General features: G+C 41.2%; 1 protein-coding gene across 2 annotated transcripts in view; it reads right to left on the minus strand.

The window, feature by feature from the left end:
* LOC109645330 (myomegalin-like) overlaps positions 1-16113 on the minus strand; it is a 41784-nt gene extending 25671 nt beyond the window's left edge. The window contains exons 1-9 of one of the 2 annotated variants that reach the window (XM_069511901.1): positions 15837-16113; positions 14305-14351; positions 14137-14204; positions 10175-10285; positions 5741-5817; positions 3578-3701; positions 3331-3488; positions 3085-3241; positions 2451-2504 (exon numbers count right to left, since the gene is read on the minus strand). In XM_069511901.1, the coding sequence (XP_069368002.1) occupies positions 2451-2504; positions 3085-3241; positions 3331-3488; positions 3578-3701; positions 5741-5817; positions 10175-10285; positions 14137-14204; positions 14305-14351; positions 15837-15886 (846 nt within the window). In that variant the 5' untranslated portion in view covers positions 15887-16113. Of the gene's footprint in view, positions 1-2450; positions 2505-3084; positions 3242-3330; positions 3489-3577; positions 3702-5740; positions 5818-10174; positions 10708-14136; positions 14205-14304; positions 14352-15836 lie in introns of those variants that run through there. The other variant, XM_069511902.1, reaches the window with a different exon arrangement.
* Positions 16114-16401: the final 288 nt, after the last annotated feature.

Here is a 16401-nt window from a genome sequence, read left to right on the forward strand (position 1 = left end):
GTCTCCACAGTGATCGCAATCTTTCTTTTCCTTAGGGCGCACACACAGGTCATGCTGCCACGTGGTCACTTCAAAACAGATGTCGACCGCCCATATGCTTCCATCCTCAAAGCAGTTCCTGTGTGATCTTCTACATCAATGTAAGAGGCAGAACTGTGGTCCCCTGTGGCTCTTTTAAGGCCCCTGATTGTTGGTAAAGGCTTAATTGCTGGGTTTGAGTAATTTTCTCTAAATCAGATATTTTAGAAAGAAACACATGTTGGAAGGGTCGGTCTGAATAATAAGTCTAGAAATGCAATATACCATTTATATATTTTGTGATTGTACTATTATATACTTTGCAAAATGTATGTTCATAAATACAAGCATATTTCAAAGAGTATACACAATCAGGCAATTTGCAGTGCACAAATCACTACAATTTATTCTTGAAAAGGAAATCCTGGACATAATTGTGGTAAGAGGTTTCAGGCGATGTTTTCCTGCTTCCCCCTTTCTCTCCAGACACAGATTTGATCTGAAGGGCTGTGGTGTCTAGGGAACTAATTAAAAGCTCTTATGGCGGGTGTCCGTCTGAAACAACACAACTTGATATCAGTGTCAGGGTCGCAGATTAGTTTAAGGTCAACCTGACCCATCAACGACCCGGCTGAAACCAGAGCCACTAAACTGCAAACCAGCGAGATGCACACACGCACATATGTAAGAGGGCACCTCAGGGGAATGTGTACACACACACACACACACACACACACACACACACACAGAGAGACAAGACAAGACCCCATCTACACTGATCCTCAAATGATCTCTTTAGATCTCTGTGAGGAGATGCAAATGCAGCTGAGTGTGTAGAAAACAGCTGAACAGATTCTCTCACTCACCGTTTCATCACAGTAAAATGTTATAATTTAAAGGGACAAAATGAGACAAACTAGTTGTTGATTAAGTACTTTTCTGCCTCCAATATTGTTTCACACCCCCTTATAAAACCTCATTCAAATTCATAGATCCAGATTTTTTTCCAGCAAGATCCATGTAATATTCTCTGAGATATCAATTTTAAAAACAACCTATCTAACAACAAAAGTGAAAAAGAATTCCTGGGTTTGCCCCTTGATCTGGATCCACACCAAAATGAAATGGATTCTTCCTGGGCCTATGTCGCATTCTTCCACCAACTTTCATGAAAATCAGTCAATTCATCTATTATTGTGTAATCTTGCTTACAAACCAACAATCCAACCCAAAAACAAATGGACAGGGGTGAAAAAAAAAATCCTACTGTATATAAAGAAAACACTTTTTCTATAAAGATTATTATGCACCGGCTCCCAGGTGTTTTTTTAACACACAGTGTGGTTGTCCATCATTAAACATACAGCTCTTTTTTTTTTTTTTATGGTGCACACTAAGCGATACACACTTGCACAGTTTCACGCCCACATGCACCCTGTGTGAAATCTGAGCCAGAAGGAGCCAGCCAAGTACGTTTGCATCCTTCATCCAAAACTGATTTACAAGTCAAAGCGCCAGAGCAAAAAATTATGTTTGCAACAAATCATGTGACACATCCAGGCCACTGCCAAATAACAAGAACCAGCCCTGAGCAGGTTATGCAACACCTATGAAGCTATAATTATCAATTTAAATGACTAACAAATGGTAAGGACTAAGGGTGGAGAGAGATGCTGTCAGGATAATGATCCCTCTCCATTTTGTAGTTCCATTATGTATCTGTGGAGAAATGTGTCCCTGAGGATGTCACTGCCTGTAAATGTAATGAGATTCTGGCACTTAAAGTGATGAAATTAACCCCTCGGTGAGATGGACAGCACTTTCACTGGTGCACGTCTGGTTCCATCCACCGCAGCTTTAATAAACTCTTTTTGCGTGCTTTAGATGCACTTTAGTATGAATGCATTTGGCAGTCTGACTGGAATAAGCCACTGAGTCACAATGTTTGATGATGTTTGACGATATTTTCGCACAAAGACGAGCAAAGTGTCACTTTAGACGTTTACTTTTTACTATGAGTTTGTTAACAGTTCTTTCAGCAATGGTGTAACGTAGTTGCATATTGTGACTGTGACTCTGGATGAGGAGGTTGGTGGTTCAATCCCCCAGCCCCTGATGGCTGTGCCGGTATTGTGTGTGTAGACAAGCCTTCTATAAAATACAGACCATTAACATTCACAAACTCCATATTTTACAACTGTTTCTGCACTACAACGATAAACTGACAATATGATTCAAAAGTATAGTTGTCAGCTCTGGTGTGAAAATGCTATGTGTCACTTCTCCATAAGGAGGCAGAGTCTGTCAACAACAAGCGCATGTGATAGTGCTCTGACACTGAGTGGAAAATTGAACAATAACACGTGAAGGATAATGATCCAAAGTTGTTTTAAACACTTGACTGAAGTGCTGAAATTCAGGGATTCCCTTACCTGCATCTCCTGTTCGATACGCAGCCTCTCATGACCCAGTTCCTCCTGATAGAACTGTGAAAAACAGAAGACAGATGATAAGCCCACTGCACATACTAACTTAAGAATAGAAAAAAATCAATAATATTCAACCTCATGATTCATGGAGGAAGAGAATGCACAGAGAAACAGGAAAGTGACCAAATAAACCTGCACTAATATATTAAATGAGCTCTTAACAGATGACCTCATGATCTTTAACTGGTGTGTGAGTGTGTGAGAATGCATGTGCATACATCAGTGTCTGTGTTTATTTACGTAGTGGTTTGGGCGTGTAAACTGCTCTTATGACCCACATGAATAGTTGTTAAAATAAGGCGGAGGAATGTCACATCTGCTGCTTCAGGAGCCTCTTTCTAGAATAGAAGCCATACCAGAAAAAACATGGTGGTCCAGAGGAATGCAGCAAGAATAGAGGGGCGGGGTACATTTTAAAGGCTTTTGCTGTCATACTTCACATACATGAGGAAGGAATAGCTCATAGAAAGACAATTACTTATTTACATTTAAAAGTTTTTCACAGGTTACAAAAAGAGTGGGGCAAAGATTGAAAACCCCTTCGCTTGTAAGTTGTCGTTGAAGGGAGCTTTTATACCTCTACGTCCTTGTCCTTCTGCAGCAGAGATGACGACAGCTCCTGAACTTGTCCCTCCAGCTCTCCCACTCTGAGTGTGAGTGTCGTCTTCTCTCCGCTCAGTTCTGTGATGACAGCCTCTTTGGAGCGAAGCTCTTTGGTCAGCTCCTCTATTAACCTGCACACACAGAGGCAAGGTCAGTCAGTAACACCTGCTGTCCACAAGTGCCTCGGACATTTGCATTCTTATATACAGTCCCTCTGTACCTGTCTTTGCTGGTGTTGAATGGGGACAGGACGCTTGGAGGCCTCTCATCCTCTGGGATGTCCTCCATGGGGATGTCTAGGGAGAGGAGAGAGGCGTGGGAGTGTGATCCAGCCAGCGAGACCATCCGCTCGGCCTCGCTGCGTGCCAGCTGGGCCTCCTGGAAACACACAGAGATGGAAACTGTTATGATCTCTACTTCTGAGGCACTTTTGAGTTTTCTTAAAAAGCAGAAGGAAGAAGACCGACCTCCTGCAGGAGCTGGATCTTGGTCTCGAGCACTTGCTGCATGTGGTCGATTTCCTGCTGCCTCTCCTGACACCGTCTCTGCAGCTCTGCCTCATTGTGATTGGTTAAGCTCTCTGCTGTCGTGCTGTCCAAGAGAAATCAGACTCAATCACCACATCTGTCAGCTATCAGACTCAACACAGCCCAAATGTACTCGTACAGATGTTGTCAGAGGGTCAGCGTTATGACACGGTGGAGACAGTAGTGAGGAACAAAGGAATAATATGATGTCATCACTTTCCTGTCTGTAACGGTGCTCATGGGAACTCATTTCCACTGAAGAGCACAGATTGATTGTGTCTCTCCCATGGTACAAGACTTTCATTGTCATAAAAACCATCTCACAGAAGTGATGTTCACATTGTCTACAGCAGTGGATTCAATTGGGGTCTTTTTTCCTTTTGTGTTTGTCCAGTTGTGTTAGTGAAGTGTTTATGTATTTGTGTGGTAAAATAATTAACTGAAACACATTTTGAAAGCATGCAACATAAATATTTTACATGTAGAAACATCCCGTTCCTTTGTGTTCTCCCACAACCTCATTATATGGCTCATGACGAAGTGTCCCCCACACTCCTTTAGTATCCAACTGTGCAAGCATCTGTCTATATCACTTAGTCAGTCAACAACCCTATCCCAGAATTCCTTCTCCCAGAATGGCACACGCCACTCTGTCGCCATTGAGTCTCGTTCTGGATGCTCTCTACATACGTTTTTAACTCTGTCCACCACATGCAACAGCTCGAATAACTGAGATATTTTGAACCAGTCTGAGTAATGCAAATGTCTGTCTCTTGGACAAGTGTCCTTTATTTGTAGTGGACAAGCTTAAACACCACCCATTCTGTAAGACGTTAGAAGATTCAGTAACGTCACATACATGTGTGCATATAAATAGTTCAAACTACCAGGAAAGCAGCAGGACTTAAATCCAAGAATATGTTGAATAAGAATAAGTCAATTTTAGAGTAAAAAACTTCCAATATCAATATATTAGCTGATATTTTACAGTTTAACCATAAAATGTTTTACGAATTATCATAAATAAAAAGTAAACACAAATCAAACCAAATATATTGAACTTGACTTGAGAAAATAACCATATCTGTATTATATTGTATTGTAAAAAGTAAAAATGCACCTTTTCTGCATTGTTCATTCTGTAGAATAAACCTTTTCATACCAGCAAACATAAACAGTAGGTAATAGCGGCAAACCAATATTGGTAAGGCTCTGCTCCAAGCACAGAAGCAAATCCTCCGTGTTTATTTTGGGCTGAATTGGTCATGGTTCCCAACAGTGGTGGTCAACAAATAACCACACCAAACAATATCTAATATAGAATTAAAATATAAAGTAGAAACACTGTCACCAGCAGCATAGCAGAGATTCATATTATAATAACCAGCTTCATTGTCACAATCATCTTTGCTCTCATCAAACAGCTTTTCAAATCATGTAACTTCCAATCAGAGTAAAGGATGAGCAGAGAGGGAGCAACAACAGCAGCTAAAATAGAAACAGGTAATAAGAACCAGAGTGGGTTTTGTAAGAGCACCAACAGCTGCCCAATGACGATGATGATGATGAATTTAAAGGTCAACAACCTCGACCTTTAAGTTGCATCTCTGACAATTTCAGGAGTAGAAAGATTTTCTCTCTTTAATGTCAAATTAAAGTAGTGCAGGCCCCAACAATCAAGAAGTCAAAGTCCACTCACGGGACAGAGACGCTCTGCTGATTGCTTTTTAATACAACACTAACGAAACAGAAAAACACTTTGATCAGCTGCTACATGACATATGAAGACACAAGAATCCCAACTAATCTCTGGTGAGTTCACAACCACACATAAAAACACAAAGATCTGACACTAATGAAAATCAGTTTCATCATCATCTTAATCCACTGAAGCATCTTTATATCTGGCAACTGTGAAACCACACAATTAAACAAAGTCAATGTGGCCAACACATGAAAATGATGCACTGATGTTTCATGAGCTGTGGCTGGTCAGTCGACATCAGCCAGGCTGGAGAGACCTTCGAAGTTTTGATGCCATACAAAATCTTACTTCAAGGGTTGAAGCAGTACAACAATAATGATTATTATTCATGGACTTACAGGGCTTTGTCCAGAAGCTGCTGTTTCTCTTGGAGCTCCTGCTTCAAGCTCTCTACTTCCACCTTCAGCTCGATGTTCTGCAACAGGAGAAAAACAGCGTCATTCAATCAATCAATCAGTCAATCAATCAATCAATCAATCAGTCACATAGTTTGTGACCAGCTGAGCTATAAATAAACATCTTTGCACTCCACACCAGCCGAACCGGGATCGAACTAGGACTTATCACTGCTCCACCATGCCCCCTGGACTCAATGAGCCTTAAAGCACAGCTTGTTATATATTGTAGTGACAAAAAGAGCCTAGGTGGTTTAATCAATTTCAGGATCATTGTGTATGTATATAAGGAATATAATATATACTTGAGTAAAGATTCTATACACCAAAAAGACGACAGATTCTGGGAGATTCAAAACAGTTTTGAACAGTTTCTATGTTTACTGGGATTTGTCTGAATGTCTCTCCTCCCGACATGTCACGTTCTCACTTCGTCTCCTCAGTCACATCTCTCCATCACGGCCTCCATCTCTGCTGAGTGAATCACTGCTGGTGGGTGTTGTGTATCAGAAGTGCGGAGCATCTGACTGAGCTGTCACGACTGTTATATTTAGAGCTGGAGAATTCAGGGAAGCTCAGATACTTACCACTGGGGCCAAAGGCTAAACTCTGCAGTTTGTTTACCTGCTGGACTCCACATGGGACGTTTTAGGGCCAATCAGGGATCTTAAACTGGGCTAGAGGACAGATGGGATTGGTGGAGCTCATTCTTTCCATTCTGACCTCAGGACAGGAGTGAGGACAGTTTATCTGTGTGTCTGATGGATGAGATGATTGCTCTCATTGGTTTTACAACCTTTAACTCTGCAGATTGTCTCACGCTCATTTCAACAGAATAAGCCGCCCTGTATTTTCCTCTCTCTTTCCTGTCCTGCCTCGTCCTCCCTCTATTTCTGTGTTCTTTGCCTCTTCGTGCATGTCAGAGTCTGATGACCTTCCCCCGTCCCTGCCAGGGAGGTTTACTTGTGTCGATAACACTCTCAGAGAGCTGGGGCGACACGTGTACCGACACTAGTAGACTGAAATCTACCCTTAAACAAATTGCTGAAATCCATGACGACCGCTCAACACAACACAGCACACACCATCACACGTGCACATTTATCATGTACATGTGACCAGAGGACACAGAGGTTGTGTTGTTTCAAAATATTTGTAAGTAGGTATATGATTTTACTTTTATTTTGAGGCATGAGAAAATAACTACATGTTTTTTCAGATAGCCAAAAATCAGGACAATTCAATAATAGGCTTATAGGCAACTTTACATCAGTACATTTTTCAAGGTTTAACAATTAATCAACAATTCACTGGTTGCAGCTTCTTCATTATGAGGACTCATTCTCTGTTGCTCTGGAAAACTGGATGATGGACATTTCTCACAGTTCTCTGCAGTTATTTACAGTAAGAAAAAATAATAACATAAGTTAATTCTAAGTCACATGGAGGTGGGTTTTGTTTGGTAAAACAGATAAACATGGAATAATTGATCACAATACTTGAGTGTGTTTTTTTGGGTTACTTGTATTAGATCAAGACTCATTGATTCCCTGATTATTTCAATCATAATGTTACTCAGAACAATTATTCTCGTAAAAGTGATCGCTGCAGGAGCAACAACAACTAAAGCAACATATGACCAAGCATTATGCTCATAGCTAATTATAGCACATGATTTGCCTAAATTCTCTCACGATAAATAATGTACCACACGCATGAGACAGGAACAAGTAATCCCGTGTGTGTTTCAACATGGTTTACAGTAAGAGACACAGTTTCCCATCTTGCAAACAGCTCTAAATATAGACACCCATCACAGCGCACCTGCTATTCTGGCCCCTCCTGGCCTGTAGGCCCTCAGCAACAGATTCACTTATAACCATTCAGAGAAGGAAGAGGGAGAGAGATGGCTTCACACACCTACACTGCTACAATGACTTATCACCCACTGACAGGTTCACATCTAATGATGACCCTGCTCCTTCTGTTTTAATCCATAACAAAGGGTTACATCCGTGTTTATTTAAAACTAACTGAGGGACAACAGTGTCATTTTCAAAGCAACATAAGCAAACGTCCACTTCACAAATGTGTACCTTTGGATTTTGAACTGGTAAACTTCTGACTTTTTTGTTTTTTTTGACATTTTAAAGATTGAACAATCAGAAAAATAATCAACAGATAATTCTGATAAAAACAATCATCAGCTACAACCCTAAAATCAGCTAAATATGCTCTACAATTCTTTAAGCCCCAGATGCTAATTATAGCCACGTTTCAACTAAAGGTATCCAAAACCTTTAGTCCCAGACCATTGTTCACTTGTGTGTGTATATAATTCATAACAAATATACTGTGCCTAAATTATAAAGTATATAATCTACTGACATGACTGAAAATAAATGCTCTATAAAATACAGTGATATAATCGACCACATAGTGAAGAGAGATACATAAACACACACCTCCACATGTAACAAAGTGTGTCTCCTGACATGTTGACCCTCACATGAATACAGGAGATAAATAAATCAGTGTACTCAAGCCTGTTCCATAAATAGACTCTGTCAAGCTATGGGAGGATCACTATGTGCCCGAGTAGCTCAGGTCTGATAACACCACAGTGCAAAAAATTTGATCTCCAATCAAAACCGTGATTAGTCTGATTAACCTTCAGCCACACAGAGAATCAGCTTGTCGAGCACAAGGATTAAAGTCCAGTTCTGTGGCTGTGTGAGGTGCGATCAGTTTACTCAGTGTGTGCTGGTGTGAAGCACGCAGGTCCCGCTCAGCTGGCTCAAGCAGCCATTTAATTTTCAAAGAGTTGCTGATCATCATGAGGGATTTGGAATGAAGCGAGGGAGAAAGGGAGGTTTAAATGTCGACTGGTTCGTGCAAACAGACACCAGCTGAGCGGGGTCACCTTATTGTAGGAGCATGTAATACACACACACATGCAGAGGAACACAGGAGAACACACTCATCAGTTATGCAGCCTGGTCAACTCGGGAATGTTGCACATTTATTCCAATGTTCTGTTTAAAATGTACGGACATGGAATTGCTGTTTTTTTTAAATCACATGTCAGCATGTTTGGTTCAGTGTAAACAAGTAAAGGCGGCACAGAAGGATTATCTTAATGGCAACATAGAGGGAACTGTATAAAAACACAGTACAATTCATGCACATGAATGGTGTAGCATGTTTCCCTATTTCATTTTCCTTTGTTTATGTTATAATTAGTTGCAGAAAATGTCAAACAGCCCATAATAAGTCCCCAGAGCTCAAAGTGATATTTCACTTTAAGTTCCCTTTTTTGATCATCGGTCCAAAGCTCAATGATGATCAACAGTAGAGAACAGAAAAAAGCAAATACTTGGACTGAGACAATACATGTATGGTAAATTTGGTTATTTTGCCAAATAGTACTAATAGTAATAAAGTATAAGTACTACATATTGTGATATCTGACCTTTGCTATTAACAAATATAATTTTCGAAGCTCAAATTGTGATGTCAGCTCTCTGTATTATGACAGATTTTTTTGAAGGGCAACCCTAAGGTATGAAAACTACTTTATGAGGTCATCTGAGGCAATAACTTACTCTGAGGAGCACAAATGTTTATATTTCAAGTCCTTAGATATTGATCACAAATACTCATACAAGAGCTTCGAAGGAAATACAATTTAAAATCATTTCAATGCTTCAACTCAGGTTATCTTGCTTAGTATTGATCCAAATAATGATCTGTACACATGGTGTAGGACCAGAATTACCTTTAAATAAGGTAACATGAGGCCAAATGTGCCAACATATGAATGAACAAGGAATACGTGCGGTCAGTATCAGCAATAATATGGTGTATATGTTTGGTATGAGTGTAGAAAAACAACTGAGAAAACGATACTGTTCAGACAATATACAGTAAAGCACACACACACACACACACACACACACACACACACACACACACACACACACACACACACACACACACACACACACACACACACAGACTTAGAGCTCCTGAACAAACTGCTAGTTAATGTGTAGTCCTTCACTGGGAGGCCACAACTAAAAACAAGCACTTGGTCAAACACACACATGGCAGGTCACATCACTCAGGTCAGTGCAGCAGCTGGGTCAACAAGCAGTGGAAGTGGCTCAGTGCCTCTGTAGGACTGCCATGATTCAAATGATCTCAGATAATAAAGGCACAGCTCAGCTCTTTCATTTACCTGCTTAATTCCAAACTGATCATCAAAGTTAAAATCAACTGATCATTGTGTTGTTCTCTTGTTCTCTGATGAGCAACCGGTCACAGCCCCATTCATCCCCATTCAAACAGGTTCCCATTCATTTCCTTCCTACTCACCGTGCGGTAGACATCCTCACTGCTCTCCTCGAACTTCTGCTGGATCCTCTCCTCCAGGAAGTAGATGCGGAGCTTGAGGCTGAAGTTCTCCTTCTTCAGGTCATTTAGGTGCTGTGACAAAGTACGGTAACAGTTAGACATGACTGTCAGAGAGCACCGACACCGCTTGACATGTCCGTTATAGGTAAGAAATAATCGGCCGTCTTTGACTCCTCTGTATTGTGTGGGAATACAGAGTCCATGTTAAAGGACAGCCACTGTCCCGGCATGTCCTTTCGTTAGAGTCCGGTAACCGTTAGACATGCTACCTCCTTCTCCAGAGCATAGTGCTGTGAGTGAAAAACGCCAAATATTTACAAAGCAGCATCCCGGCCTGTAACAGGCCACCGGGATACCATCTACAAAACCACACACACACACACACACACACACACACACACACACTACAGTCTAATAGGCAGAGGGCTACTCTGCAGCCCGGGCGGTCAGAGATGCAGCCATGTCAGCTCCATGGTGTGATCTGGTCTACTAGGGGACCGGACAGGGACTTATTTTACTAGAGGAGACATCCCAGGAATCCCAGACTGCAGAGGGAGAAGGGTGGAAGGGGAGGAGGGGAAGGAGGGGGCAGGGAGGGAGCAGGAGGGGAGGTAAAAGGCTCAGGGCTCACAGGCCCTTGTGATATGAAGGCAAATCTCACCCCTCTGCAAAACAGAATCGTTGAGAGGAACAGACACAGAGTGAAGAGGAGGGGGTGAAATCTGAGTCCATTTGGGATCTTTTCATTTCATCTGCTTCCTCTCAGATCGTGTATATGCTCAAGGTGAATCTCAAACCCTTCTCAATATTGCATATAGTCTGGAGGTCGTCCCATATTAAGAGAACAGCTGACAGTCTGTCCACACCAGCCTCCATGTTATATAACCACAACACTGACTCACCTCTGTTTAGCCTCTGCTCAATTTGCGAAATATCAGTCTGACTAATATTAGTTTTATTTAGTTTTTTAAGCACATTGAGCAACTGTCTTTTGTAATAACTCACTGGGGGATGCCAATACACTTTACTTTATTTTCAGAAAACACTAAATATAGAAAACATATCACTTTTGAAATGAAAAAAATGCCAACTCTTGAGTCAAATGAGGATGTCTCGCATAAAAATGTGTGGAGACAAACCAGCAGAAAAATCAACCAATCAACAAAATGAGGTGTTTTTGTCACTTATAACCAATTGTTTTGGTATTAAAGCTCAGATATTTAGAAAAAAAGGACTGAAATGTTCATGACCTGCCCAGTCACACCCTGAATTTATCACATGTCTATGATAGATAGACGGTTATCAGAAACTCCCCTCACATGGACAAACCAGTATGGGAAAGTACAGTCAGAGGGGCTGATGGGAGTGGGACCGACAGGTGAGCTGGAAGAAGTTGGATGAAATAGGAGACCTGGAGCACTGAGCCAAAGTTCTATTAATAGTGAGGTGCCCTGGATCTCACCTAGCAGTGAATCCCTGCATGTTCCTCAGAGATGAGTGAACAGCAGAAAAGAAACAAAAAGGAAGACAGGCTCCTCCAAGTCTTGTTTAAATCTCATAATAAAAGCAACAGCAGTGGTTAAAATCAAAATCAAGTTTCATGTGCAATGCAAAAGAAAAGTCTAAAAAAACGAGACATGTTCCCATGTTCCCGACAAATGAGGTTACGTCATTATTAGTTCTTGATGCATTCAGTGAGTGTGTCCATTAAAGTGTCACGTTACGTCCTGTTGCTAAATAATTCAGAGGAAAAAATAGGCGAGGCGCCAAGCGGAGTCTCCACACAACATTAGGGATTACATCATGCTCATAGCGTGTGTTTTTAACCTGCTCCACACATCCACGTTCTCTCACAGTCACTTTTCAGACTCATTAAATAGTGAATGTGTGTAAATAAGTATGTGTGTAAGTTCATGTCAGGTGTAAAATAGTGACACATCCGAGATCTGGCAGAGAGAAACTCCAGCGTTCAGAAAGTAAGTTCAGATTTCATGACTGGAGGTTTTAATGCTTGGCTTGTGTTTTAATCAGATCTGGTATTTGTCTGAAACATCAACAGGTTTTGAAGCACAGCACTGAGGTGTGTATTGTAGGGATTAAAGCAAAAGAAGATGTTATGAATAAAGGGAGTATGAACTGCTTAGGTTGGTTGGGATTGACGATATGTTGATTACACTGCTGCATATTACTTTTGCATTAATCTAGAGCATTAATGCACGTTCACTTTGATTGGCCAGCGAGCTCAGTCTCACCTCCTACAAGACTTGAATGAAACACACTGTTAAAACCTTAATGGACCATCTGACCCATTCGGAGACCCACTGGGATTTATTCCCAATATTCCTGACGGCCATTACACCATTGCATGTACACTTAAATGAGCTTGTTGTTAAGAGCCGGCAGGAACTGCTGTGCCTTTTAAATGTGCCTGCTTTTTTCCCCTGTGTGTAGCTACATGCCCTCAGACTACAGGATTATATGCAGTTGGTTCATGTTTACCTTTTTAATAGACTTTTCTAACAGCCGTCAGGGCCCCCCCCACCCTTCACTTTTTATCCCTTCATACTCTGATCTCATACAAGACCTCTCTGGATTCCAACGGAGGAGAACTTTAACCCCTGCTACTGAAGAAAAGTGTGTTTGATTTGAGGAATCAATGTAACACTGTGTTAACACAGTCTGGCTATTTCATAAGATCTTCAGCCACGCTTGTCTGACGGCACTATTTCACAAAGAGTGTAGACACTACTATTGAGTCCACTGCATGAGGGCACTCATGGACAGTGGATTCAGAAACAAGGGAGAAGGTTATGAGTGAATGTTGCAAGAAGCTAAATTCATTGTGGAGTTGCTACACAGCACAGGGTGAATAGATAATATTACTCTAGGAAAATAAGCTATATTATTATGTTATGTAGTTGTGTCATCTAACTCCCTCTAAAAAAGCAATCTACATATCATAACTATTATCTATTTATCTTATTCACATATTGTTAAAAAACTATTTTACACACATCATGTCTTCAACTGATGTTGTGTGCATGCCAAACCAATAGGTGGCGATAACTAACTCTAAAGACAAATTGGACAGTGAGAAGAGTCAGGGTCTGTGAAATGGGAATAATTATAATAATAATAAGTATAATTGTATAGCACTTATCTAAACAAGGTTACAAAGTGCTTCACAAAAATCCATGGCAAAAATCAAAAGTATTCAATTCAGTTTAATTTTAAAAGCCAATTTAAGCGAATACAGCACTGTACCACTTTAGTGGACAAGTGATATGTAAACTTGTAAGTCCTGTTAACAGAGTAAAACCAACCCTAATTTAGCAAAGTCACACAAAATCCACAAACCCACATGTAAACATTTGACATAATGTGCACTCTTTGACCTCATATGACAAGAACACAAATGTCCCTGCCTGCACACCCACACTGAAATCAGTTTCCTCCGTGTCTTCACACTGAAAGCGGTTTTGCAAAAAGTCCAAAATACATTGCATTATACTCATTAACATTAAACATTATATTGACATAGTATTTTTGTAAAATATAACTGGTAGGATGTAAAGTAATAGTGCAGAAAAGACTGATGAAAAATCCTAAAGTAGGCCATGCTGTAGCCGGAGGCTTATTTTATCCATCAGGAGGGTTCTGGGTGTTCTCCTTTTCTGCACAGTATTTTAAAGACATATGCTGTGTGTGATTTGTTCAGGTTGTCTATGCATTACTGGCTATTTCTATGATCTGATCCCAAAGAGACTTCTGCATCAAAGCAAACCACATCCTGAAGTAAAACATGGATCCACAAGATGGCCCTGTAGAGCACATTATCAGACTCGACCACAGTGTCATTATTCATGCAAGAGGACATGATATTCACATCAAGCTCCATGATCATTTGAAAAAAAAGCTCTCACCTGCTCAAACTGCTTGAGAGTGTGAAGCTGGAGAGGAAGAGAGTTGTCTGTTTCATCACTGCACAAATCTTAACAGAGAAAAATAAGAAATCAAAGAATTAGTCATTTGAGTAGTTTGTACAATTTCTCACAGGCGTAGTAGTTTTTTATTAAAGTAGAGAATTGTACCTGTCATGTGACCTGTGATCTTGGATGAAGTATCCTCCTCCACAGCACTGGCGAGAAACAAAACACGGAAACGTCAGCACGATTGACACACACACACACATAACACATGATAGAGAGAAATAAAGGGACAAAACCTCTTCAGCTGTATATCCATTACAACTCTTACAGAGGTGTGACTATCATGCAGAATAACAAGTTAACTGTCTTTTTTGTAATCCTTAAAGCAGAGATCCATTCTAGAAATGAAAAAGCCACTAAAATCCTTTGACTTAAATAATAGTGCAATTTAATTTGCATCTGTGTAGGAGAGTAGGGGGTCATCAGGGAGTCCCAGCAGGGGAGAGGAGAGTTTTTGCAGCAGTGGGGGTGCTGAGGGTCGGAGTTCAACTGGGCTCTTTCAGTATAGGCTGCTAGGTTATCTGTCCAAACTGTTTTGCGATCAGTGGAATCACTCATCCCTTAATCTGGTAGAAATGATTTGATTAGATAGTATTCAAACACATAACCTATGTATACCCAACATAACCTAGTGCTCAGGCTCACTGTTTGGATGTCAGTACTGGGCTATATGTCTTTTTATACAGTGCTGCATGAGTGCTCCTCATTCCTAACCGTGAATTCCTCTGACAGCTGCCGGGTTACACATTGTAAAGACAGTTGCTGCATGCCAGAGGTTTCAAAATTCACCAGGTGTGTGTGTGTGTGTGGGGGGGGGGGTGTCATGTCATGTTACAGCATTGTGGTGGGCCGGGTATCAAATCTATGTTTCACTACTTTTTTTTAGCAAATTTCAGTGTTACTGTAAAGGTTCTTGTGGGATTTAGTGATGTAATAACCTAGCCTACATATTAGCCTCCACATTGCACTGCATGGAGATTATGAACCATTGCAAAGTTATTATTATACAGGATCTGAAAAATGAATGATGATGAAAGGCTAACAAAACATTTTTATTGATTGAAAGTTGTGCTTTTATTTCATTTTACGCTCTTCCTAACCTCATTGTATAAAGTATTATTTAGTTAATACATCTGTGCCAGTTATATGAAGTGTCTCCTGGGCCATATTGCCCTCATGCACATTTGGATCCTCTAAATAATTCCTACTGTACCACGGCAATGTTCTTTAGTGCAAAGTAGGCCACAATTAGCCTGATGAAAAATCCTCCTTTTCATACACATGCCAGCAGTTAATAAATCTTACTATGAAGGTATTTGGGTAAAGATGCAGACATCCGGTGCAATACGACAGTCAAAGTCAAACAATGTAATCGCCAGTAGCCTCAATAGCTTGCACTGATCTATAAATCATGCAGATGGATGCTGTATTGATGCAGCCTGGTGCAGGAGAAAGGCCTTTATTAGCTGAACCTCTGCTCTCTATAAGAAACTGGCGTAAATAACAGAATAAAGCGACATTTTGAGAGGAGACAGTGCGTTAAGGAGCCCAAACCTCGGCTCATATGTTTTGTTATAATGCCCCATGAGCGCCAGTGTTCCGCCGCGCACACGCTCCGCTCTGCGCCGCCTCACCTCTCACTCTGTCCCCAGGTTTGCTCCGCTGATGATGAGCTCCAATCCATGGAGGCTACTCCTGCAGACAATGGGCATCCATGCCGGTTAGCCTCCTTCGAATCAGCCGTGCATCAGTCATCTCTTAGAGGTAAATACAAGCATCTAGAAGGGGGGTGACATCCGCGAGGCACATCCGCTCAGGTTTGGAGAGAGAGAGAGAGAGAGAGAGAGAGAGAGAGAGAGCGAGAGAGAGAGAGAGAGGGAGAGAGAGGGGGTGCGTGTGTGTGGGTGTGGGTATGTGGGTGTGTGTGTGGGTGTGGGTCTGTGTGTGTGTGTGAGAGGGATGTCACCGAGCCCCCCCATCCTGCAGCCTAGAGCCCCTGTTGTTCCTCCAGCCCACCACCACCATCACCACCACCACCACAACAGAGGAGCTGAGAGGAGCTGCGAGGAGCAAGAACAATACATCCCACAAAATGAGCACCTGCACTTTCCCTGGTTTGAGGGTAGCTGAATTGTTTTCATCACTAAAGTACCAGAGCCTTGTTTTCAAAGCAAACTATAGCATACATTCATACATAGG

This window comes from Paralichthys olivaceus, chromosome 16, assembly GCF_024713975.1.
Source record: "Paralichthys olivaceus isolate ysfri-2021 chromosome 16, ASM2471397v2, whole genome shotgun sequence".
NCBI classification, from domain to species: domain Eukaryota; kingdom Metazoa; phylum Chordata; class Actinopteri; order Pleuronectiformes; family Paralichthyidae; genus Paralichthys; species Paralichthys olivaceus.